We start from the raw sequence: 25,440 nt of genomic DNA, 5'->3' as shown, positions 1-25,440 counted from the left end.
CTTTATGTGACTGCAACAGCGGCTGCGCTCTTTTACCCTCATTTCACACTCTTTAATCATTACATCTGGGGTTATTTCCACAGAAAAGGTTAGCTCTATCACGAATTTTGTCAATTTTGTTGGTGTCTTAATGTAGCTTTTTTAAGTTTAATGTATGAGCTAACATATTTTATTTCCCCCAAATGTATGATCTTTAAATTGAAAGCACCACAATCAAGGGTTGACTTCAGACCTACATTAAATTGTATTGATTACTTGAGATTTGTTCATTTAATAAGCTTTAAAAGGCAACTCCTAATTAAATTCAGCAAAATTAAAAAAAAAAACGACTCTTTGTACAATAACTCTATTTCTATGGAAATGCTGCCACCTAGTGTTCACCCATGCACACTACCTACGTTGCAACAATGTTTAAGAGCCTCTCCAGACATGTTTTTAAGTCTGTTTTGAATAATAATTTGATCTGATATGTTAGGAAAAGTTATGACCCTAAAATTTCTGAGATAAAATCTACTCCATGAAACAAATCAAGAGAATAAAGTATGAAATATCCTGCATGATTGTGAAAATGTGAAAGGCATTATTAATGTTTGCATGCTGGAGGCATCATGTTTTTAATAATATATTGTGCAGGATGAATATTAAACTGCAGTTATCTTTTAAACTACATAAAATGTTACTCATCTCTGGGGTGCTGTTGGCCTGGTGGTGTAAGGCCTCTAATATCTTCTGTTTTCCCCTACTCTCTGATCCCAATATTTCCTGTCTCTCTTCAGCTTTCCCATCAATAAAGGCAAAATGCCAAAAAAAATATTTTAATAAACAATGTTACTCATCTTTCTTGTGTGGAACCTCATAAAATGAGATTTTGTATGTGTTATAGAGAATTCACGCTCAAGCAGATGAATGTAAAAGATGTTTAGCACATTCACATTCTGTATATTTAACTCCCAACTGTTGGAACAAAAAGACAAAACACATAAAGTGAGAGGGAGCCAAAGTATAAATGGGATTCTGGCACAAAACTTAATTTTCACACTTCACATGGAGAAGAACAAAGATCTTCCAATGGTGGAAAGAAACTAAAAAGTATTAAATAAAAACACTGACATTGGTGTGTCAATGTTCCAGTGTCATCCCTGATGCAAGTTAGTGTATTGTGGACATTTTATCTTACTGTCAACAAATACAACACTACAAAGATTCACTTCTTGCAAACATCTTCATCACCAAGTATCACTTTATTTGAGTCCTTCTGCAAGTCAACAAAAATCACAACAAAAACATGATCACAATATGAAAAACCCTAAGACACTTTTTATTATCAACCCGTGTGTTATTATTAGGATACATTGGATTAAATTTAACTTCAATTACAATAGAAGACTGAGTCATTGCACATAAAGAGAAACAAGAACAATTAGTGTGAATCACATTAATAATATGTGATTGTCTGAAGAGTTTCCAGCATGTTCGTTTTTAACGGCTCTGTTTTATACGTGTGGATTGTTATTTTGAATGTAAACTTACACAGTTGTCGATTTGAGTAAATATGCATTGTGAGATGTACACTGGATGTATGGTTATCAATAGTGTTGAAACTGAGTGGTAGTAAGTTTAAAGGTGAAGAAGTCTTAAATGCTCATGACAGCTGTGGATGAAGCGGGACCCTCAGTCTTCAGTAAACATCATCTTCACCAGATCAGATTTGAAGCATTCCTCCTCCACCAACTTCTGAGGCTGAAAACAGAAGACAGAACACGTATTACATGTTTGAACACTTCATTAAGGTAGAACACCTTAGCAACAATAAAATTGAGAAGTTATGCTTTTGATACACAACTTTAGAATTTTGTCCCCAATATCACTTTATAATTTTTTTCTCCACATTAATCCAAGCAGGACTCAATGCAGACTAATGTATGCCAATAAAGAGCTGATCAAATAGAGGTTACTCTTACTGTGCCATATCGCAGCAGGGTCGGAACTCCGCTCAGTTTCAGCGTCTTCTTGAAGTCATTACTCGGATCCTTCCAGCTGAAACATAATAAAAACATTCATCATAAGGCAACACATATAATGTATTTGTACATTATTTTAAAGAGCAGACCCAAACGTGCTACTGGTGTAAGAACTAAATGATTCACAAAGTGATAGAAAAAAGAAAGTGTGACAAGTATTATCTATTGCTCTAATGTATTTGATACATTTACACAGCACACAATAAAGTTGTACAGAAAACCCTGTGTTCTTATACAGAAGGAAGTAAATAATGTTTGCTTAGCTGCTTTGTTGCATCATAATCAGGTGCTCTGGTAATTCAGATGTAGCATTGAATTGGTGTAAATATCACAATGCCAAAGTATTTGAGATAAAGATCGTAAGGCTGCTTCGAAAGAACTACTGCTGTCACGTCCCATTAAAAGCTCTATGTTCTTCATGCTTGCTGCATGATTTGTAAACATGTACTATACCCTTATCATTACAGTGATGTAATACTTTATGGTGGTCTGAATGCAGTAATATTTTACAGATTCACACACTGTGATTGGTCACATATTTTCAGTTGTCTAAAATGTAAATAATAAATACTAATTGTATACTGATAATCTGACGTTATGAGTGAAGGACATCAAACATGAAATGTAAACATTTCAAGGTTGTAAAATAGATATTATTAGTGATTGTTCAAGAATAGGAAATTCTTGTTTCTTCACTTGCAAACTGAATTATTTGTCTCTTAACACCTAAAGCTGAGTGAGGCCTGAATTCGTTGAACTGTAATTTTACAGACAGTGCGTCAGGCTCAGGGTTCATGACTTAATTGCAGCTCCAATATTGTGCGCTATGCTCTCCTGTTTTGTGACAGCATTTTATCCCTGGATGTTCCTAGATGCTGATATAATGAACACTACATCAAGCTGTCAGATAAAGGAGGAAAAAAATACTGACTAGGCTCTTTCTCCAACTTGGCAGTAGATGAAGACAGATCCCTCAGGAAGATGAGACATCTCTCTTCTTACGATTGGCTCAGCTAGAGAGGAGTACAGAAGAGAAATGTGCCAAATTACTCGAAGAGAACAAAATGCATAAATAAATGTCAAGATCTCCCAAAAGAACAACTGTAATCGCATCTCACAACCGCAGTCATTGAGTTTACAACACTATGCTGAGATGAGCACAGTTTTCATTTCAGCCCTGTAACAATTAATTGAAATGGGATGTAAAAGCATTACATGTATATTGTATGAGAAAAGGGAATAACGGTTTTACCTTTTACGCAGTCTGGACACCAGCTCTTCCCCTGTGCGTCTTTGTCACCAGAGAAATAAGCAAAGATATCCTTTCCTGTTCTCTCAGACACAGCCTTACAAAACTCTTCATACCCACGCACACTTACTTCTTCATAGTGGGCCATCGTTTCAACGGAGCAGTGACTATGCACTTACAAAAAGTATTAAACTTGAGAGGCACTAAGAGTGTTAACGGAAATACTGCTGCTGTGCACACGGGACCTGGTACAAGTACTCTAAATTTGACAGTACCACTTCCGGTTTGAGCAAAGGTTCTTAAAGGGGCCGTGTACCTGATATTCGTGACTGGAATTTTAAATCTCATTCGTTAAGATATGAGATTGTCATTATCGCAGCGCCGCTGATAGCTGTTATTGTAAATACAAGGAAAAAACGCCCAAATGTAAAATTATTTCATTGTAATTATGATTTTAATGCTTATCTTAAAAAGGCGATTGTGCTGATGTTTTTCACCTCTGACGATCCGTACTTGCTAAACTCTACTTCCGTTAAGTGGCGTTCTGTTGTTGTCATGGCGGCGTTTCAAACTGCTGCCAAAATGGGACTACATTTCAAAAAGATAATAATGAGATTTAAGTAAAATACCTTTAAGTTACAGTCTTTCTGAGCCCACGGTCGTTTTTAATTCCTATAATTACAGAGAAAGGCAGTGAGAAAGGAAGTCAAAATGGTCGAATGGATGTTTTTGAGATTAACGTAATCTGTGTATAAGAACAGTAGCTTTGTAACACCAACAATCTTCGGCGAGATGTGTTTGTTTTCTGCATTTCTTCGTCGTTTGACATAACCTGGACGTATTATTTCTCGCTGTAATGACCACACAGTTTTAACAAAGTGGTTCAAACACTGAAAGGTGTGTTTGGGGTTCAACCTGAAAGGATCAACTCAACAGAGACTCTTCTGGCTTCAGCGGGATGTCGCAAACAAGAGTAAGTTAATAGTAATTAATTATTTAATAATATCTCTATTTCAGATTCATCAGGCTACTTGTTGCACGTACATGTAGGGACACTAGGTTTCCAGATTATCTAGGTACGTTAAAGCACAAACTACATTCACTCCGACACATCAGTTTGTCATCAACAAGCCCCACCTTCAGATTGTAATGGTGATCAATAGTTGATGTTGTGAATTTACTACTATGAAATGGTCGTTTCGCCACTGTCCTGTGTAGTGTTGATGCATTATGTAATGTAATGAAAGGATTCGTGATTTAAGTTTTGTCTAACTTTATCAGTAAGAGCCTTAAAACTGGCAGAAGAATTAAATGATCAACCTTTCAAACCTTCTGTGAAACAAGCACAAATGAATGTTAAGTTCAAGTGCTCCCCCATACAGCACCGAATCCACTTCAAGATCCTGCTCATCACCTACAAAGCCCTCAATAACCTTGCCCCCACATACCTGACCGACCTCCTCAAACGTCACTCCCCATCTCGCCGCGTCATATCATCAGATGCCAATCTCCTGTCCTCTATCACCAAGTCCAAGCACCGCACCTTGGGGACAGAGCCTTAGCCATTGCTGCCCCGGCTCTCTGGAACTCTCTCCCTCCCCACATCCGCAACTCTGACTCACTTCAATCATTCAAAACCACCTCATGACCTACCTGTTCAAAAAAAGCATACAACACATGGCCTCTACCCCCTTGTTCTGTTTTATTTACCTGTTTTATTTGTACTTTTATTTTATGTATAGTGACTTTGAGTATTAACCCTTATATTATGTTAAGGGTCAATTTGACCCTTTTCAGTTTTTGTGTTGACCAAAGTACTGGTTATCCTTTCTTTTTCTTCATGAAACTTTGTGACTTTTCCTCATCTAGGGTCATGAACTGGTGTGTAAAATCTGGACACTTTGATGTGTAGTGGAATGTCTGTGCAGAGTTTGTATGCAAAGATGATGTTAAGGGTCATTTTGACCCAGACGCTTTACTGTGGGTAAATTAGCTGTTCAGATCAAATATACATGTCTCTTTGTTGTACTTTTTTTTGAGTGCCTTTGAATAGCCATTCAGACCCAGAGACCCAGGTGTGTGTAGAGGAGGAACTTTCTCTCCCTTGTCCTTTTCACTGTTCTCATGTCATCTCTTTGACAAACACACCAAAAATGAGCTCCAGAAGGATTACAGCTGAAGAAGCTTTATCACAGATTTTGAACTGGGATAGTGATACAGAGGAAGAGATTTCAGAGACAGAGGATCTTTCAGAGACTGAGGACAATGTTATTGATGATCCAGATTGTCAATTTTCCTACGATGAGGAGGATTCAGAGGACGAGTCTGCCGTTGTCTATCCATCAGATGAAAACCAAGGAATGCAGCAATCATCATCATCAAAATTTGTTTTCACTGAGAAAGCAACAGTTGTTTCATACTGCCCAAAGAGAAACAAGAATGTTCTTGTAATGAGCACAATGCACAAAGATGCATCTCTGAGCACAAGAGAAGACATGAAGCCACTAAAAAAACATTAACTAAATAGTTCTTTAATATAGTGTTGGAATTAAAAATGTATTGTATGTCTCTTTTCTAAATGTTTATATAGTATAAATTAGAGTTGTTATTGGTTTAACCTGTTTTTTACTTTTTTGAGTAGATTTTCACAGTACGGGTCAAAATGACCCGCAACATAATGAATGTAATTTTTTTTCAACATAATACAAGGGTGAAGAAAAGCGCTATATAATATGAATTGTTATTATTATTATTATTATTATTGTGGAGCTGTTGCTGTAGATTGCATTTGATGTAGCTATATTGTGCTGAACAAAAAGTAAGCTGGGCTCAATAAAGTGAATGTCATAAATACCTAATGAGAGGGTGAGACCGTGTATCACCATGGTTGTTGAAATCACCCAGTGACCTGCTCATCTCTTTGTACCACAGCTATTGTTCAATGAAGCAAAACCTGCAAGTGCTGGCAACCGTGCCACCCATGTGCGCCCGCCAGCTCCCATTGTAATTGAAAGGCTGCAGCCACAGTCAGAGGTGCAGGAGAAGGTGGACAGCACCAGAAGTTCTATTAGCTTCACAGCCCTCTCTGAGGAGAGACTGCAGGCTGCGGTCCAGCTGGCCAAGCGTGATCTGAGACGACGGCGCCTTGAGTCACTCACAAAATCCCCCCCTAAACCTTCTCAGGAGGCCTCTCTACTCGAGACCAGTGATGCAGAGCTACTTCAGGTAACTGTGCTTGATTAACCGTACAATGTTTCATATTAATAGTTCTGTTTTTGTCCTACTCAAGGACTGATTGTTGCGTAGTTTAGTCAATGACCAAAGAGTGTTTCTCTCTCTGTAGGAGCTTGCAGCCACTCCAACTAAGAGCAAGCTGAAGGCTTCAAGTCCAAAAGAGAAGGCAGCTCGAGCTGGAGCCAAACTGTCCGTGCACACTTTCCACAAACATCCCATTTCTCCCATACTTCGGGCTGGTCAGTCACCCCCAACAAGAGATCACGGCCCTGGGCAGCTGGACTGTAACAAAGTGACTCCCCTGAGCCATGAGATCCAAAAGCTGCAAAATGAGCTGGAGGTGTATATTCAGAAAGTCGAGGAGCTAGCCAACAGAGGTGACCAAAAACTCAAAGGTGACAAAAAGCTGCAGATTATAATATGCTTAATTTTCACCCAAACACAATCAGCAAACTTTTTTATACATGTTACATTGCATGGCTCATAATGATGGATGTGATCTGTACAACAGGAGAGAAAGCAGAGGAACCACTGGAGCCTGAAGAGGAAATAAAGCTGGAGATGCGGAGACAGAAACATGCAGCTCGCTCAGGACGTATGATATATGTCCTCAAACAACAGGTCTGTGAAAATACATCTAATGTCAGTGAAAATAAATCCTCATTTACTTTTTAATAGATGCCTGGTCTATAAAAAAATCTACAAAATTGTCTTTAATAGGTGAAAGAGATTCAAGACGATATTGCAAAACTCAGAAGCCAGAAAATGTGGGACGTGAAAAAGGTACATCTCTCTGAAGCACTGTCATAAAGTCACTGTTATTCAGACCTGAGGCCATTATTGTTGAATATGGTTGAATGAGCCTCATGTCAATCATTAGAAATGGTAAATGTAAAACTAAAATCACAGCTCTAAAAAATGTAAAGCTGTTTGTACACACTATAGTGATGAACTACTACAGTTTCACAGTATATTTATCACATCTGATCATTCTTAAACAGATTTAAGTTTGCTGAATCAGGATTTAGGTAATTTGTTCCAGTTCCTCTGCCACACAAAAACCACCAGGTCACCTGTTTAATCTACCATCTATTCTCTCTTTCAGTCCACGGCAATGAACAGGCTTGCAGCTGCCCACCGTGGGGCACTCAGGGCCTTGCAGGTTGTTATCCACCAGCTCTCAGATCTATCTCATGGAAAGGTTCCCTCTCACTACAGGGAGCTGGGCCAGCTGATTCGCCAGCTCTCTTTGTGCTCTGCCAAAGTTGAGGTGGAGCAGGGATCAGCTGTGCCCCAGACGGCCCTTGACATCCTGCAGAAACTAGAGGTAACTGAGTAACAGAGTGGTGGTTCTGTTTTGTAACGGAAATATTTCACATCTAGCTGCATGTTTCTGCGGTGAAGTTTTACTAATGATCCCACATTTTATCATCTTGCCTCTCAATCCCTCCTAGGTTTTGGATTCTGCCCTCAGTAAACAAGAGATGCTGGAAAAGAAGCAGGCTCAAGCATGTCCTCCACGCAGGAAGTCTCCTCACCGCAGCACGTCACCTACTAGGGCACCCAAGGGTCCCAGTACCTCATCTGTCCGAGGGCCTCGCAGGGCCACAAATCCCAAAAGAGGTTTCCATGGTGAGTGTTTTACTTGATTGGACAAGTCGGTGCATTTAAAACAGCTTCTGCTTTAGTGATCCACTTGTAAATGTGAAACTTCAGTGTTTGTGAAAGACAAAATCTGACCTGATGGATTGAATTAAAAGCAGCATTTTATAAGGTAGCCGATGTTCTACATGCTTCCTAAGCCCATTAAATCCACACAGAGTAAATTGATTGTTTCCCTGTTGATGAAGGACAGCTGGTTTACTCTCTTGTGGATCCAGAGGTTACCTGAGGGCGTTTGTGTGGATGTGTTCAGGCCTCCTGCTGTGCCTAAATGGCTGTACCAAGTTGGAAATTGATAAGGAGCCATGAAGACAAGTAGACGTGATAGAAAAACCTGAACTGAGGTGCCTTAGACCCCCAGCTGCCTTGTCTTATGAGCGGTTAACTCCTGCTGGCTCCTATTGTGCTGAGAGGCATCCTGTGGTAGACAAGACACAAACACCTTCAAGGAGCTTAATCTGCAGCGATGTCTCCCATAGAGAAGCCTCTTCTGTTGCATGACTTACATCCCTGTGGCACTTACATGGAAGTCAGCGGGGATCCAGCTGGCTGTTAAGAGAGCTGGTTAATTGTCTAATTGGCTGTATCACGTTGAAGCAGATTCCAAACTGATTTACGTGTGTTTGATACTGATTTTAAAGAGTCTGTTTTGTTGTTTCCTTGACTTCTATCTAAGTAGAATGATGATCAGAACAATTCAAAGGTTTTTAAATGTATGTCAGCAGGGAGGAGGATGGTCGCACAGAAGCCAAAAGCTCCGTCTCATCAGCTCATGAACAGGAGAGAGGTGCTCAGAGCCGGCCTGGAGAGACTCGCCCAACAGAGGGAGCTGAGAGAGCAGCCGGCACACGCTCAGAGAAACACAACCTGCAGGAGAGGAGGGGCTGCACGCTCTGAGAGAACCAGAGCTGACATTATAATGAAGGTATGGAGGAGTCCTGAATAGAGGATGTTAAAACACCAAAAGTGCTTCATTTTCTTTTAAATCAGTGACATTTAAAACAGGATTTGTGTACAAAGGTGTCCTAGAGGTCAGCGATTTTTACAACAAGGATTATGTAAACAACCTCAACATGTAATTGATGTTTCTTTTTTTGTAATCAGCGTAATCAGACTGTAGAAGCAGGTTTCCAGCAGCCCACAGTCTCCTCTCAGCTGCGTGTGAACCAGCTCCCTCAAAAAGAGCATTCTGTGCCCTGGATCCCCACATCCCCTCACTCTCCTCCTCCTCCACAGCGGTGAGCCTTTTATCTCTCTCTCTCTCTCTCTCTCTCTCTCTCTCTCTCTCTCTCTCTGTCTCTCTCTCTCTCTCTCTCTCTCTCTCTCTCTCTCTCTCTCTCTCTCACTCACTCACTCACTCACTCACTCACTCACTCACTCTCTCTCTCTCTCTCTCTCTCTCTCTCTCTCTCTCTCTCTCTCTCTCTCTCTCTCTCTCTCTCTCTCTCTCTCTCTCTCTCTCTCTCTCTCTCTCTCTCTACAGCTCATGACACATTAGCTTTTTCAAAAAGCATAACCTATTTTTGTCGTTATGAAGTATGAAACTGTAATCTCAAGGTAACAGCGTGCACTCTGTATGAATCTGCATGTTAAAGCTCTTTGAACGGATGTGCTCTGAACACAATAACGTTTTAAAATAGACTCATAAATCAGTGCAATCTCTGCCAGGAGAGAGCTGTCTGATCAGTTGTATAGTTTTCAGCATGGTCGTGGTTGTGAGCGGTATTCATTAGAAAAGTAGAGCAATTACCTGCTCGAAGTACGGCCTGTATTCTATGAGTGATTATTGGCTTTGTCAAATTTGCTGCCCACATTATAAAAATATACAGTAGAGTGGTAGAGTAAAGCAATAAAACAACCTCATGCTGTGTTAACTGGATGAGCAATCGCAAAGGAGGAATTATGTCTGATACAAAAAAGGGAAATGGATTATTCATTTTAAGTGAGATCTATCAAAGAAAGTGTAAATAAGGGTTTTCTTTACCGCTCAGTGATTCTTTATCTCCGTAAATCTTCTGCTCAACACATTGTCTGACTTGCCTCTTTATAGAGTTTGACTATATTTGCCTGTGTTTCATATTCTTTATCCCCTGTATTCTTTCTGTCATCTCAGCAGATCCCCTCAAAGGGGAAGACCAGAGCCTCGCTGTCTCTTCTCTCCCTTGAAGCTGCCGGAGAGTCCTCCGAAGCAGAAGTCTGCCGCTGGGTTGAGCTCAGAAACTAAGAGACGAGCTCAAAATGAAGCGTTAAGGTGAAGCTCTAACCTCCAACTTACAATGACTCTGTTTTCTTTAGTGTTTCATTTATTATTTATTTCTTTTTCATTTAAAAGGACCATGCGTATTAATTAACACTTTTGTAAATATGCCAGAATTAGCCAAAAGGCTAGTTCACATCCCTGGCCAGATGTTAAAAAGGCTCCCTAAAAAGATCAAGATTAAACAAAAAAAACAAAGTAAAATAAAATGAAAATAAGAAGGGAGAGGAGAAACCAAAACACGAACAAAAAAAACATAAAAAGAAAAAAGAAAAAAAGAAAAGTACAAATAGCACAATATGACTAAAAGCTACTTAAGGAGATGACATGACAGTCTATGAAAAAGTGGCCATGGACAAAAAATACACAGAGCAAGACAATCAGGAAGCAGCAATAAGATAATGTATATGTCCTACACACCAGATCCTCAGTCCTGCACTGTCCAAACTGAGTGAAATCTAGTGAAAGAGTAGCATTTATGAGCCCTCACTGTGTATCCAGTGGGGTATTTTTAATCCTGTGTCAGACCCCACTCGCTGAGAGCCTCAGGCCACACTTTGATTATAATTCAAAGTTAATTCCTTCCAATAAATTAATCCAGGTGCCCGCCAGATTGAGGCCATTTCTCTTTTTCAGTGATTAATAGCTTTGCCTGTTTCCAGTGCTTATAAGCACTGCATTGATTTAGTGCTCCATACCGCATATGTCCCGGTTTAATCAAATATTAATTACTTCAATTGAGCTTTGCATTTAATCAGGGGCTAGCAGCCTGATTGTAGACGGGAGGATTATGCATTATTTATGAGAAAGTCTTAATTGAGGTTTGCATTCGGCCTCATCTGATGATGACTGTCTTTGTAAAAGGGAAGCGTGGATGGAAAAGATGACCATGCAGCGACTGAGAGAGCTCAACCAGCTGAGCAAAGAGGAGGCTGAGCGCATTCAGACATTAAGGTATCAAAGACGTATAATTACAGAATAATGCACTGGGAACATCTGAGGGGATACGAGTTCAAGGTTAGGATGTTGTCACAAACATAGTGCAGATTTATCTCCCTGTAAAAGCTGCAAAAAGCATTCTATACAGATTACATAACACCCTTTATAATAAAGATACGTACATGTCTGCTGTGTGTAAATAAATTAAGAAACCTTTCCCACTAGAGATGCCCCTTGTACAAACATACAAGTCTAGCTGCCAATATAGAGGCAGCAATCCACACAGTAATCTTCCACACAGGCCTCACAATTAGATAAACAGTTTGACTGTGAATGGCAGCACAGACATAATTACCTCCAAACAATAGAACAGAAAATAACGCAGGCTGTTATTGTAGCACCAGAGAGAGCATATGTTCCTTAATAACCACTCACAGTTTGTACGTCGTGATTGGACAGTTTAACTCTGCAAAGCAATCGAGGCAAAGTCCATAAAGCTGTAATTACACTACAGTAGTATACAGGTTTGTCCTTCATGCTACTTAAAGACGCAACCTTATGGAAACTTTATCTGCAATCCCTGTCTGTAAAGTGGGCGGGATGGAGCTGCATATGCATGATGCAGGGTAAAAGTCATTAGATTATACTCGAGTTTTAGCTTGAATTATGTCGCTCCTCCATTTATGAAGTGTGAGGTATTTTGCAAAATGTGATATGTGCAAACAGATGTTGCTTACTGCACAATGGACTCCTCCAGATGGCATATTATATCTTAAGTGTGATGCTCATGCCACATTCATCAAGTTAACCTATTTGAACGAATCTCAGCAGGAGCACTGGATGACATGTCAGGCGTCACAGGTTGGATCAGTCACAGTTGATCTCTATGCTGGGTGTTGCTAGATTGATGTGGATAATGAGGCACACAAAGTTCGACTAATGCTGTTTCTTTTCTTAGGAATCTCATAAGATTTAAATGTATATGTTCTTATAAACAATATAAATGTTTTATAATGTTCTCTCAGAGTACAAGCAGAGTTTCAACTTAATGATTCAGCCACCAAACTTCTTCTGTGACAGCTTGCAGTGTGGGTGTGTTTTTATATACAGGTCAGAAGTTGTGTCGCCGACTCGATGGGCTGAGCAAGCTGAGCTGAAAGCCAGAGAGAGGATTCAGCCGCTTCTGGATGAAGCTCAGGTATGAAGACTTATCTGCTGTCTGTAACGAGCCAATTCCCCTTTCCTTTCTTTTCCTTTATCATTTAGCAAAGCATCATTTAGAAATCTGTTCAACAGAGCTTGTATGTGCTTGCTGATTTTCCATTTTTAGTTAAGTATAGGTCAGAGGCTTGTTTTGATGGACTAAAAAGGAGTTTGTTTTTGTCTCTTCAGAAGATCAGTGAGACCAGAACCAGGATCAGCCCATCATTGAGAAATCGGCTCTCCGATCAGGCCGCAGAGAGGGTAAGCTGGATAAATTTTAAATCCAGTGGTCATTATTTAACAATAACTCAACTAAATGGCACACATTTCTCATATTCCCCCCTCCGCAGGCGGCAGAGAGTGCGGAGCAGCTCAGCGAGGCCCTGCTGGAGGATCTGTTGGAGGACACTGCGTGGGCAGCGTGGGCAGCTCAGACAGACAGGCAGTTGGAGGGTGAGGCCCAGCGTAGGCTGCAGGCCCCCACCCTGGAGAGTATGCTGCTCCGGATGGAGGAGATACAGGTGAGAGCTGCAGACAGGTCCTCCAATGAAAGGTCACCACTGATGGTGTGGTTTTTTTAGTGGGTGGTTGTGACAGCTTTGGTCTGTTGTTTACTGATGCTGTGTCCAGTCTTGATCATGATGTTCAGCCTGTTTGACGTGGTTACTTTAGACAGGTGGACAGTTCTTTTGTAAAAGGTGTCTCTATGTTTGTGTGAGCAGAGAGATCAGGAGGAAGTCAGGAGACGATTTGCTTCCATCACCTACTCAGACCCTCTTTACTGGGATCAACCAAGAGCAGCAGGTAACACTGATCCCTCCTTCATTGTAGGGGTTATGTCCCTGATGTCTCCTGTAGGTGGAGACAGAGCTGTAACTGACAATAGGTGAACAGTAACCACTCTGAATCATCTCTGTCTTATCTGTTTGCCCCCTGCTCCACCCCATCCATCTCCCGACACACTCTACCGCTTCCTCCTCTATTTTTCTCTGCTGTTCCCAGGACCCCTGTGTCATATCCCGGGCTCCAGGCCAGCCTCCCCTCAGCCTATCAGGCTCACAAGGCCAGTGCTGAATCAGAGCTCTGCAGCTGATATTGTCCTAGAGAAACCTGTGGAGACTGGGTGAGTTCAAAATGTCACCTGTTTGTTATTTCACACCCAAATAATTTCTACTACTCATTTTTTTCTGAGGAGTTTAGGGAAATTTTAGTGTACCATTCATCACATTTTGGCCTCCTTAACCTTTTCCTAACAGTGTGACCCTCTGTTTAGAACACATACGCACACACATGTAGGTCTTCAGTTATTTGTATGTCTCAGTCATATTTGATTCACTTTTTTAAGAGACAAAAATAATTTCAGTAAAGACTTCCTGTAGCTGTTACAGAATCCAAGAACAACTGCAGCATCACCAACAGGAAGACATCCATTGTTTTAATGAGGCCTCTAGACTCATACAAGTGAAGTGGTTTATGTTATTTTCAAAGATGCAGAGTGTTTCCTTCCACATGATGTGTCGCTGCCCCATGAACACTGTCCCACCGGGAGGCCTCACTCGTCCCACAAAAGCCACTTGGTGGCTACCGTACCCAGGGCTAAGTCTATTCCTGACTCTGGCAGCGACTCCTCAGAGAGCCCCTCCACTGCCCGCGGCTCTGGCTGCAGCTGCTCTCTCCTTCAATTAATGAGGAACTTAGAAAGAGAAGGAAAGAGAGCGGAAGGACTACAAGTTGTTGACACAGATGAGCCAGCAGGATGCTGCTTCTGATAAATTCAAGCGACACCATTAGAAAATTAAAGTCCGTCAGACTTAAAGTGCCTCAGGTTCAGTTCCCTGGATGGAAACTTTGCCCTGAGATCGACTCTGACTCATCTAATGCTCTCATTCCATCAAGTAATAGCTCCATTTTTTTAGGTGCTCTGAAGTATTTAGTGTCTCAATTTCTTCAGGAGGTGTTGTGTGTTTTTCCATGACTTATTCCTACTTCAAAGGTATCGAGCTTCGCAGCTTCTTAATAAGAACAAAGTCATGTTGAGAACTGCCAGCTCAGTTGTTGTGAAACTCCCAGAATCGCTGTGGCATTAAGCAGAGTTAGACCTGCCTGCAGCACTTTTATCCTGAATCCAAATAACAGGGCCTTTTAGAAAGTACCGGCTCCCTGCTGGACCTTTTTATGCTCTCTTCATAGACACACTGAATCACAGAGAGCGCTGGTAGAATAATTTGACACCAATAATTCTGAAAACATACTTCGATTGCAAATTAACCTCAACTAGAAACAAATATAGTAAACAAGGGAACAGTTTTTGAAGAACCAATGAGTGGATCCAAGCCTGAATAAAGTGTTAATTTTGGTAATGCAGTTACGAATAGAGAAGAAGGGTACAAGTGGAACAAGTTGTTGTAGTGTTGCGTTATGAAAGAGGGTGTTTTAGATCAAATTAAAAGACATAATTGATCAATGAATCAACATTTATCTCCAGTCTGCTTTTAATAGAAAGTGATTGATATGCATTCTCTGTTAAAGTTAATCTGTTGCTAGATTCTCTTAGTGGGAACATTTCCAACATCTCTGCCACAGTTGGAGTAATGACTGTCTGTTTCAGTCGGAACATCGATCAGCATACTAATCGTACATATTAATCATCAATGGAGAGCATGGAGCTCTGCTTCCTGCTGACTCACTCATCGTCATGGCGTCAGTCAGAGAATCTATTCTCCATTAGTCCCACTCAAGAATGCCGGCACAACTTTGTTTGCATTGATGACGGCTGTGTCTATGAAACGCTCCTGCATAATATTCTGTGGCTCCAGTGACTGAACTCTATCATTCTGAGAAATGATTACAATTGATCTGAAGGTCGTCCATATTAGTCACCTCTTCTGCACTCTCAGTGGAGACCAGAGCAATTAATTCCAACTGTTTGGACAATTAAGTGCTTTTGTTTGTATAAACAGTCTTCATTTGCATATTTAATTCCAATTCTCATGGCTAAAGTAAATACCAAAGTGGCAGTGGGAGTTTTTAGTGCTGGCAGAATTATATATTTGTGTAATCAAAAGAGTGAATGATGAAGCTGCTGCCAATAAAATGAGCACTTGTTGCAGACGGTGTACCCCACTACAATCAGAGTGACTCTTGACAGATACATTTTGTTTGTTTCTTCTCTCTGCAACGAGCAGAAGGTGCAGTACGCAGACAACAGCACCTTTCCCACCGTGTTTGGTCCCTTTAGCAGTAATAAAGTTACACTCAGGGAGTCACTGGCTGGGAGACAGAGAGAGAGGTAGTGCTGATTAGGCACATTGTTAAATAGAGCTGTCTTTTGGGGCCAAGAAGCTGCTTTGCAAGCTGACCTGAGCTGTAAAAGAGATGAGTGGGCTGTCTCTGTGCTGCAGGCTTAAACCACCCAGGTGACACATTTGGAAACACACCGCTGAAGAGATGAAAGGAGGCACGCTGTGTTAGACAGAACCAGCAGCCTGGTGCATCTGCAAAAACAAAAACAGGAGGGAGATACAGACAACAAGACCCACATTATAACAACCTGAAACCAAATGTATTTGACTGTTTGTGTGAGGAACTCGGCTGTTAAGTCAGAATGTGTAGGATTGAACCGGACCTGAGCTTCGTATTGGTCCCTGTTATGATTGAGAACTGGAATTTGATAGTAGGTTTCCATCTGCAGCCTGGGGAAATATGCAGCATTAGTGCCCTAAAAACAACCAATAGCCTCAGCCTTTTCAAGAAGAGTACAAATAGGGAGTCCCCTTTAAGTTCAGCTATAATCCAAGGGGGTGATTCCATACTACAGCTGCTGCAGTTACTCACACAGTCCATGTTATCAATTATTTAGTGCTGTGATAAGCACAACAAAGTAAGGATGGAGAGCTTGTGATGCCATCGGCAGAATTCTACTTTCCTGAGATCATTTCCCACAAAGCCAGTTTTAAACAGCATTTCCCATGTAGCCTTTTAACTGAGTTTTTTTTCGTGTAGGTGTTTGTGTGTTTGTGTTTATCCTCTGCCTTTGTTCAGTGTAACAGAATGGAGAGGTTTTCATTTTAGTTGGTTTGGTAACAGAAGATGTGAGGAGCTCGTTATGTGAGTGGTCTCGGCTCTGATTGGTTGTTTATAACCCAGATTTGTCAGTCCAGAGGGAGACACATCATCGGCTTCCATTGGAAAAAAAAGAATGCAATCATGTGTCACGGAAACACACACACACACACACACACACACACACACACACACACACACACACACACACACACACACACACACACACACACACACACACACACACACACACACACACACACACACACACATTAAACACACCAAGGAAGAAGAGAGTGAGGAAGCTTCTAAAAACACAACAGCTGTCAGTGTGTTATCTCCAGAGGTGTCTTTGAATCTGAGGTTTGCACAGATAGGAGCACTGACAGGTTGATGTTGGTTATGGCTCTTCTGTTTATTTTTCTCTGTTTGAGTTCTGTGCTGTTATCATAGACTTTAAAAGACCTGGACATAGTCTCCGTGACATCAAGTATTGGTTTCTAAAGAGGAGACATGTAGACAGCAGATGGCTGACACCATATTTGGAATGTCAATTATAACTAACGTCTGGCTAATTTAGACACTGGCAAAAAGGGTGGAGCTTAGGTTAGGCAATGGTGTTACTGCTACAATCAGTCAATCAATCAATCAATCAATCACTCATCATTATTTATATAGTGCCAAATTACAACAAATGCTATCCCAAGATGCTTTACAAACATAGCAGGTCTAGACCATACTCTATGTTATAGTATTAACAGAGACCCAACATCAAGTCAGGATAAGATCCAGTTCCATCTTACAGACAGGACTTACACTTTGCAGCATTTAGACTGTTACAGCGGCAAGGACAAACTTCCTTTAACAGGCAGAAACCCCAAGCAGGACCAGACTCATGTTAGACATCCGTCTGCTGAGACAGTGTTGGGGTTGGAAAGAGGGATAGAGGGAGATGAAAAGAGAGAAAGAGAGGTGATGAGGAACCTACGAGACAAAGGAGCCAAGGGACCCCCAGAAAGATCTATGCTTAGTAACTTTAGGACATAGGAGGGAGAGGGAAAGACGATGCATTCACCTGCCAATCAAATCAGCTAAGCCCCTATTTATGCATAACTCTTAGCTTAAATAAAATCAAAACTGGCTGTAAATGTGTTTAATTCTGCTGTAAACATGGAGATTTTTTTACAGGCTTGAACAGGGTTTTCTTGGCTTTGGAGCCAGCCTCAAGTAGACACCTGAGGAACTGCAGTTTTTGTGCATTCCCACATTTACCTCGTTTTTCAGCATCCAAGTTTGTCCCTTGGATCTTCTGAAAGCACAGAGCAGAGGATGGAGTAGACAGGTCCATGCTGTTCTGTTAGTCTCTGCTGCTCTTGTACCCTGGGATCCTTCAGAACAGGGCTTTCGTCAAATACTTGTCAGAGGGAGATTGTTGACATAACACCAATATCTTAGCACTTCCATCATCCATTTCCAAAACAGCATCCATTATTCCTCACCCTGGCTGTGTTAGTTCCTGCATGAGTGCTATCAAACGGCCGTTGAGACAATGAGGTGAGAGATTTCATCTTTGGAAACATCAACACAGCGGCAGATAAGATTTATGTATCCATGGTGAGGAGCCCAGACACGGACCCCGATTGTGCGCCCTGTTGGCTAATTCCGGCCCTCTGCAGCTCCATCAGCAGGTCAAACAAATCAATGAAAAGATGAAAGGCCCACTCAGCAATATTCTCAACCTTTCATGTATTGTTTTTTATCTGCTCTTTCACTCCGTCTGCCCCCGTTTGTGTTAATGGAAACAGGATTTCAAACAAGCCAGAAGCTGTGCTGGAATATCAAAGATTTTAGCACTACGTAAAAGATGAGAAAAATGCATCAATCTGTGTATATTTCTCCAAACTACTCATCTGTTCCTCGCAACAAGGATCTCTCCAGAGTCCCCGTGAAGCTCGATTGAATCACACCCGACAACCTCTGCACCACATTCATCTCAGTCCAGCTCAGCTTCAGCTGTGTCTGCGTCTCTTTTGATTCACAGTAGGGCCCACTCCTCTGTCATGTCCCTCTTCTTCTGAGGTGACACGTGGCTGAAGCTTTTATAGAAAAAGAAGAAGACTTCAGAATAAGAACTTTGAAGTCACATGATGTGATCCTGTCAATGCTGTTCATCTGTTGGGATGTGTGTCTGTCTAGTAGAGGCCAAGCTGCAGAGTAGGTGGGCGAATGTGACAGGGAGAGGATGCTTTTTTAGTGATTCACTTCGTGCATGCCTGTCAAGCACAGCCCACACAGACACACAGATTTCATGGAAGACGTCATATACGGTTGCTAGGGATGCACCGGCAGAGGAAACAGGGCGGATACCAATTCAGATGTTGAGACAACATTGTAGCCGACAGCCAGTTCAGACACTGTTTTTTTTTTATTAATTGCTGCTGCTCTTTTATTTTCGTTGTTATTAATTCCCCAGGGACTTTAAATTAATGTTTGTTTCAAAATCGTTAGTGAGCACTGTAAGTTAATCAATCCTTCATCACACTGTCTTTGGGTGAGCACAGATTCAATTTTACAAATTGAAAAAATAATATGTTACAGTCAATCTTTCACATATAAAAAGTGACAGCTAAATTGTCATTTTTTTACATAACAATCTCATTTAAAAAATTGTATTGTTTAATATTTCAAAACAGTTTTAAAATCCATGTTACCATTATAAAGCAATTCTTACCAGCATCTTTATTTGGCCGGCTGACTTTTTCCACCCATTTAGCAAAAGCTGTGCTGAACTTCTTTAATTTAGTTTTATCCACAGGTCTACAGCATTTCACAAACACAACATAGAGCCCTACTATGTGATGAGGTTGCCCGTTGACATCAGTCTGATTAGCTGCGCCTGTATGCGTGGAAGTTTGAACTGGAAGTATCACCCCAATCCCAAAAAAGGGCTTCTTGTTTTTGACTTATCTGCTGAGTCATGTGGGAGTGGTCTCATTATGCCAGCATGACATCAGCAGGAAGTAGGAGGATGCTGGATCAGCTTAACTACAGTTCACTGACAGGGAGAAACTAGCATTAAAAAATGTTAGATGTTAATTTCGTACCTCAATCGCTTCCTGATTAACACATTAGTCTCGGTCGCTGCTTTCCATACACAAACTTAGTAAGTTGTTTTTTTTATTAGACAACAAGACCAAAACTTTTCTTAAGCTTTAATTCTGTGATGTCAAGGTTTAAAAAATGGACAAACCATTTAATAAGCAGTAAGATAAAATAGATCTAAAATATGAATCAGGAATAATAACAAACATTAACAGGGCTATCATTCACTTTATGTCCTTTCTCTCATTAAATCCCTTTTTTAATTCCAAAGGCAAAAACCTCACTGTAGACTAAATCATTTTTCATCACATCATGAGTTTGAAGTGGAGCAAAAGATAAATATTTACATCTGAATTCCAGATTCTTTCCCAAAAAGCTGATGTTTATAAACAGGGTGAGTACAAACTGATACAAGTACTCAGAGCTGTATTGGTGCATCCTTAAAGGTTGCTCTCTCATTGAACTCCTACAGTAGGGGTCGACCAATTATCAGGGCCCATATTGGGCATCTGGCCCATAATCTGGTTTACTGTTTTATTTTATTGATCGCTGATAACATCAATTCATTAAAAAAATCGTGCTTCTTTGGCTCTGCTGCAGGTGTGCCTTTCCATCTGGGTCTGTTTTTAATCACTACTCTGTCTCACATAATGCCCCACCCACAAAACAATCTGATTGGCTAGAAGTCATAGGACTATGTGACATAACTGTACTGTAACTGGTTAACTGTTAACTCCTGAATATGAAACATTTGCTAAAGACATTTCAACAAAGTCTTGCGTTGGAGTTTTTAAAATGGTAAATTCTAAATTCTGGGTGACATTTTTTCTTTGTTACTGTAAATGTATATCGATTCTAAATACTGGAAATCGGTCTCATGAACTGTTAGTAATCAGTACTGGCATTGGTATCAGCCCTGATATACCAATATTGGTGGATCCTGACTCTACAGGGCACTAATTACATATTTACTCACACATTTGTGAGTTTCACTTGGAGAACTTTTGGGGCGACAGTGTTTGAAAAGTGTCTGCTGACAGGCTGCCTCTCTGTTTTTGAATATGGGGTGTGTGAGTGCTTCTCTGAATTTATGAATAGAGAGTGATTTCATAGGATGCAGTATTTGTTGCATTTCCTATGTTTTTCTCTCAGATGGCCATCAGGCACCGGAAGCAGAGCTAACTGTGCTGGCACTTTGATATTGATGGCCACCCCACAGTTTGCAGCCGCCACAGACAAAACAGAAACCAGTTCAGTCAGGGCCAGGGAGCACAAAAGAGAGGCACTTTGCTGTGGGAGCTGCTGCAACACTAAATATAGCACTGAGAGAGTGCCGCTGCAGGAGCCAGACTGATTTGTCCGAGCAGAGAGGATTATAAAGCCAGACCACGGCAATGCCCAGCTGAGCCCCGGCTCACTCCGACACCTCTCCTAAATTCATCATCCTCCGTCGCGTATCAAGCGCAGCAAGTGTTTCTGGTCAATCATGGCGCTGCACTCCATCCCTGCTCCCCTCGTCAATAAACTCTTCTCCACAGCCGCAGCACTCAGAGGCCCTTTACCCACTTCATACAGTGTGGGCTGTCGAGGTAATGAAAAGGTGTCGTAGAACATGAGCCTCCTCTTGTGTTTCTTCACATACAGCGTCCTCTTTGAGAGCAGCCTGTCGGAGGAGGAGGCATCCCAAGATGAACAGCGGCCCACACACAGCAACGTGTTCCTACCAAGCCCAGCGGAGCGAGGCAGAGGGACTGCTATCACTGTGCCAGGCGGCATGCTGGGAAACATCCGGAGATACAGGGGAGACTACGAGGCCTACCTCCGCGTTGTGGCACACAAGGATGCAGGCAGCTTCAATCCCTGGGCCATCGCTGACAGGTAACAGACTAACAGTGAAGGTTTTTTAACTCTGGTTGACAGAATGTGAAGTGAAACAGTGCTGACACAGAAGCAGCAACCTTTCTGTGTCGTTGAGGTTTTATAGAAAACTTTCTGCCACAAAAAGCTACATTAAAAGCTCCGAGCCACACAGAGGCAAGAGTTGAACTTGATCTGTGTTTCATTGCTGGACGTGTCTGACAAACCTAATGCATAACATCTGAAAGTCTTGCTGTGAAAGGATCGCAATGGGGTTATGGTTTGGATGATGCATTTCTGGTGTTCGCCTTTCTTCTTCTCTCCCACTCACAAATTTACATACCTAACAGAATGCTTAAGTTGCTGCATTGCAAAAGACTCCCTCTCGACCTTTGAACATCTCTTATCTCTTTGATATGTAGGTTTCGCTCTTCCAAAAGTCTTTCTCTGCGTCACAGATATGTGTGGGATTGTGAACAGCTCAAAACATTCAGATTTAAGAAAAATGCTAGAAAAAGAATCTGTCTCCCAGTCCCACCCATGGGCACTAAATGCTTCGACACCAGCTCATTATCAGCCCCACATCAGAGAAGTTTTCAAGAGATGGATCTGCACTTTCTGTCAATTTGGAGAGACAGGAGGATACGGTGTGAGGAGAAGGCAGCCAATTATCTCAGTGGTTTGTGGAGAGAGAACACGTACGTATAAGCACGCACACCCCCTGCTACTCCAACGTGGTACAGAAACCCGTCTGTGTGATAAGATGGTAATGAGCGGCCGACTGTTGCTGTGGAGCCACACCACCATGAGTGACTCATTCTGCTAAGAGACCGATTACAAAGTAGCAGAACTTTGTGAAAACACACACAACATGCATACACTGAGCTGTTTAAAGCTGCCTTTGAAGTCCTTTAATCCATTTTTTACACTGTCAGCGGCGGACAGATGAATATGGAAATGGCTAAACAGAGCGGGATAATTATTCAGTGGTTGGAGGAACTTATGCTGCATATTCATACATTAATATCAAGCATGTGCTGCACAATTACTCGTGCATGCTATGAGTGTTAATTGAGTTTTTACGGTGAGATTTCATTAGATTTGCAGTGTTAATCATAGAACATGCAGCGTCATTCGGTAGCGTTAGCATAGCTTTTAGAATATTAGTTTTATGAAATTTCCTAATGGCTGTTCCCAATCCCTAAGAGTAGCTTCTTTTACTCTGGTCCCCCCTGTATCCAGAGCTGAGGGCAAAGTGTTCTCGTATTGACAAGGAAAAAAGGTACAGGCAGTTCAACAGCACAGTTACTCATTGTTTTGTTGCACCGACAGCCTGATGACTTGAGGGGCTCTATAAGGGAGATCCAAAAGAGAACGCCACTTTCGCTGATCCCTCGTGTCCCTGCCTCTGTGTCTCCCTCTGTGTGTGTGTGTGTGTGTGTGTGTTGACCTAGATAATGATCAAAACACTGAAATTTAGCGCAGTGCTGCTTCCAGCCAGCTCGTCTTTTTGAGTTATTTTCATTCACTTCATGCCTCTCAAGGCAGAGCATATATTTCACAGTTTTTCATGTCAAGCTCTGAAAATTCAACACACTGGTGAGAATAAATCTGCTTTAATCACAGCGTCTGCAGATTAAAAAAGGCTGATGATTTATAATTTGTTTGATTGCTTAGGGAGTGACGTGAAGTTTTTTGACCTTTTCAGGAAGTCATTTTAAAAGGTCTGGTCCGGTTGATGAGGACAGAATATTTTACAACCACACTGCCTTAACTCCTGACATCTCCTGTAATGTCGTGACATAAACTTATATTTACGATCAGCTTGTTTCACTTGTTAGGTGAATTTGTCACATGCTCCACCCTGACTTTGCAGTTTTGTGTTAAACATAACTATTTCTCTTCTTTTCGTTTCTGCAGCCTGGCAGACGAGCTGCTCTCGGAGGCTGTGGCTGACGTGGCTGCAGAGTTTCAGGACATGGTGGAGGAGTACGCTGAGGCTGTCTTCACCTCAGAGTTTCTTCAGCCCATCCAGTCACCTCCTGCTTCTGCTGCGGCTCTGGTCAGCCAATAGGAAGCTGAAACACAGTGGCTTGGCTGATTTTGACAAACTGCTACAGAGAAAGTACGAAAGTACAAAGGACCATTCAAGGATTGTTTGCTTTTTTTGAGTGGATAATTCGATTTGAAATAAAACTTTTTTTTTTTTTTTTGTTAAATATCTGTGCATTAAGAAGTGGTCATGGATCAAAATGTGCTTTTATTTAATCATCATCATGATTTTTGTTAATAAAGCTGCAAAGCTGCAGACAAGATAGTTGAATTGCACCGGGAGCATGAGTCACATTACTCTTTGTGGTCGGTCTGTAGCTGTGATTGAATTCCACAGGGAAAGTTAGTTGAGTTTAGATAAGCTTGGAGAGACCATTACGACAGTACAGGGGATTATAAGATTATCGCCCTCCCGTTGCACTTGATTTAAATCTCCCTGAGGATTACTTGCACTTTCTATTTCCACGTTGGAATATGGAAATAAATTAATTGCATACGGTCTCCAACAAAATGATGTAGGAAGCCAAGAGCATCATGTGTTTAATCTATTGTGACTGGATTTCCTCTTTCGCTTTAATGTCTAATAAAAGGGTGAAAGCACAGTAGGGAAGCTTTTTATCCGTCAGTGTTTAATGTGAGTAAAGGCACGAGTGAGAACATACTGTCAATTTGTTTCATGGCACTTTACAGTGAGCTTTTTGGTGCTGTTCTTTATTTCTTCCAACAAGTTTATTCTGTTGCAGCTGACCGGCTGAATCCTGTATCATAATGGCGTTAAGTGTCAACTGTAAATGCAAAACAAACAAGACAGACTTGGCAGAGCAAGAAAGTGTTGAGTCCCTTGAGAGCAACATGAAAGCTGTGCGGACAGAGCCGAGGGGACACATCCAGATGTTGTGCTGGCCTGGGGGGGATCAGCCTCTGACAGCAGACATCCACACTGACTGAGTGAATTAGCTCACATTGAATCAGCTGCCCAGCTTTTCTCTCAGGCTGCATTTCTGCGTGGGTGTTGGTATATATGCAGCTTTTCACAGGCTCCAGCTCCATGTAAATTCCTTCTTTTCCATGAAGGACAGATAGAAATCAGCTGGCTCAAAGCAAGGGGGGGAGTGTTGTCATCTTTACAAGAACACGAAGAATCAATGCCGTTCTGACATTGGTAGACATGAAACTGTTAATTTCAGAGGCTAATTTCTAATTATTTTTCATTGTTATGGTTCAGAAAATCTTTACAGTGTCTGGCAAGTGTGTCATTTCAAAGACAAAGCCTGATATATTTTCTTTTCTGCCTCCTCAGCAGGCACCACTTAGCGTTGACTGTGAAACTATGCTGTCAGCAAACCACAGAGGAGTGAAATCGGTTTTCTGCTTCATATTTCTTTATGCAAATCCTGCACTGTAATAAAGCCAATATATGACTTATATGTAGATTTTTTTCTCACTGTGCTGTTATTTGATCTATACACTAACAAATAGATGTCAGTGTACACAGATCAGAATCAGCAGTGTTTTTCACATTATAATAAATTCTAATGGTCAGAGAGATTCGACCTTGCCACCAGCCAGCGCTGACTCATTATCAGAGCTAATTTCAGAACTGGAGAGGACGCAGACTGCAATATATTCATGGTACATTGAGGGAGCACTTAGCTGTTCAGTGCAGGTACATGAAGGCTGCTGTTTGACATTTGTGTAGCTTCTTTCAGCTGATTCAAAGTACTTAAACCAGATGGATGGGAAACGTTTTGGCCTATTGCACAGCTTGCTGTTGATGGATGTTCTGTCATGCTAATACCAGC

The 25,440-nt window shown here is 41.4% G+C and overlaps 2 protein-coding genes across 7 annotated transcripts; one reads left to right on the top strand and one right to left on the bottom strand.

Annotated features, from left to right (window-relative positions):
- Nucleotides 1–1,222: 1,222 nt before the first annotated feature.
- txndc17 (thioredoxin domain containing 17) lies at nt 1,223–3,546 on the bottom strand. The gene is made up of 4 exons (XM_034700823.1): nt 3,274–3,546; nt 2,953–3,034; nt 1,962–2,037; nt 1,223–1,740 (listed from the first exon to the last, which is right to left on the bottom strand). The coding sequence occupies exons 1-4, from the start codon at nt 3,416–3,418 to the stop codon at nt 1,672–1,674; spliced, it is 372 nt and encodes a 123-aa protein (XP_034556714.1). The 5' UTR covers nt 3,419–3,546; the 3' UTR covers nt 1,223–1,671.
- A 255-nt stretch (nt 3,547–3,801) lies between these two features.
- Nucleotides 3,802–25,069, top strand: kiaa0753 (KIAA0753 ortholog). Of its 6 annotated transcripts, none has more exons than XM_034700820.1 (18): nt 3,803–4,243; nt 6,202–6,495; nt 6,614–6,899; nt 7,016–7,125; nt 7,225–7,287; nt 7,610–7,831; nt 7,959–8,136; nt 8,889–9,091; nt 9,271–9,404; nt 10,280–10,417; nt 11,288–11,377; nt 12,473–12,560; nt 12,758–12,826; nt 12,916–13,086; nt 13,288–13,369; nt 13,568–13,688; nt 21,374–21,607; nt 23,507–25,069. In XM_034700820.1, exons 1-18 carry the CDS (start codon nt 4,229–4,231, stop codon nt 23,658–23,660), a joined length of 2,652 nt encoding a protein of 883 aa, XP_034556711.1. In that variant the 5' UTR covers nt 3,803–4,228; the 3' UTR covers nt 23,661–25,069. The 6 variants fall into 6 exon arrangements, with proteins under 6 accessions (XP_034556713.1, XP_034556711.1, XP_034556710.1 ...); XM_034700819.1 differs by having other exon boundaries at nt 3,804–4,243; nt 8,892–9,091; nt 12,755–12,826; XM_034700821.1 differs by having other exon boundaries at nt 3,804–4,243; nt 10,283–10,417.
- The last annotated feature ends 371 nt before the right edge of the window (nt 25,070–25,440 follow it).

This window comes from Notolabrus celidotus, chromosome 14 (genome assembly GCF_009762535.1).
Source record: "Notolabrus celidotus isolate fNotCel1 chromosome 14, fNotCel1.pri, whole genome shotgun sequence".
Taxonomy (NCBI): domain Eukaryota; kingdom Metazoa; phylum Chordata; class Actinopteri; order Labriformes; family Labridae; genus Notolabrus; species Notolabrus celidotus.
The sequence above is the reverse complement of the archived record's forward strand: the minus strand, read 5'-3'. Positions and strand labels throughout refer to the sequence as shown.

Coding starts and splice junctions, on each gene's coding strand:
- txndc17 (XM_034700823.1), bottom strand. CDS start 3,418: ATGGCCCACTATGAAGAAGTAAGTGTGCGTGGGTATGAAGAGTTTTGT. Junction 3,035..3,273: donor GTGTCCAGACTGCGTAAAAG/GTAAAACCGTTA, acceptor ACTCCTCTCTAG/CTGAGCCAATCGTAAGAAGA. Junction 2,038..2,952: donor CAAGTTGGAGAAAGAGCCTA/GTCAGTATTTTT, acceptor ATTATGTTTCAG/CTGGAAGGATCCGAGTAATG.
- kiaa0753 (XM_034700816.1), top strand. Junction 6,496..6,613: donor GTGATGCAGAGCTACTTCAG/GTAACTGTGCTT, acceptor CTCTCTCTGTAG/GAGCTTGCAGCCACTCCAAC. Junction 7,126..7,224: donor TATATGTCCTCAAACAACAG/GTCTGTGAAAAT, acceptor TGTCTTTAATAG/GTGAAAGAGATTCAAGACGA.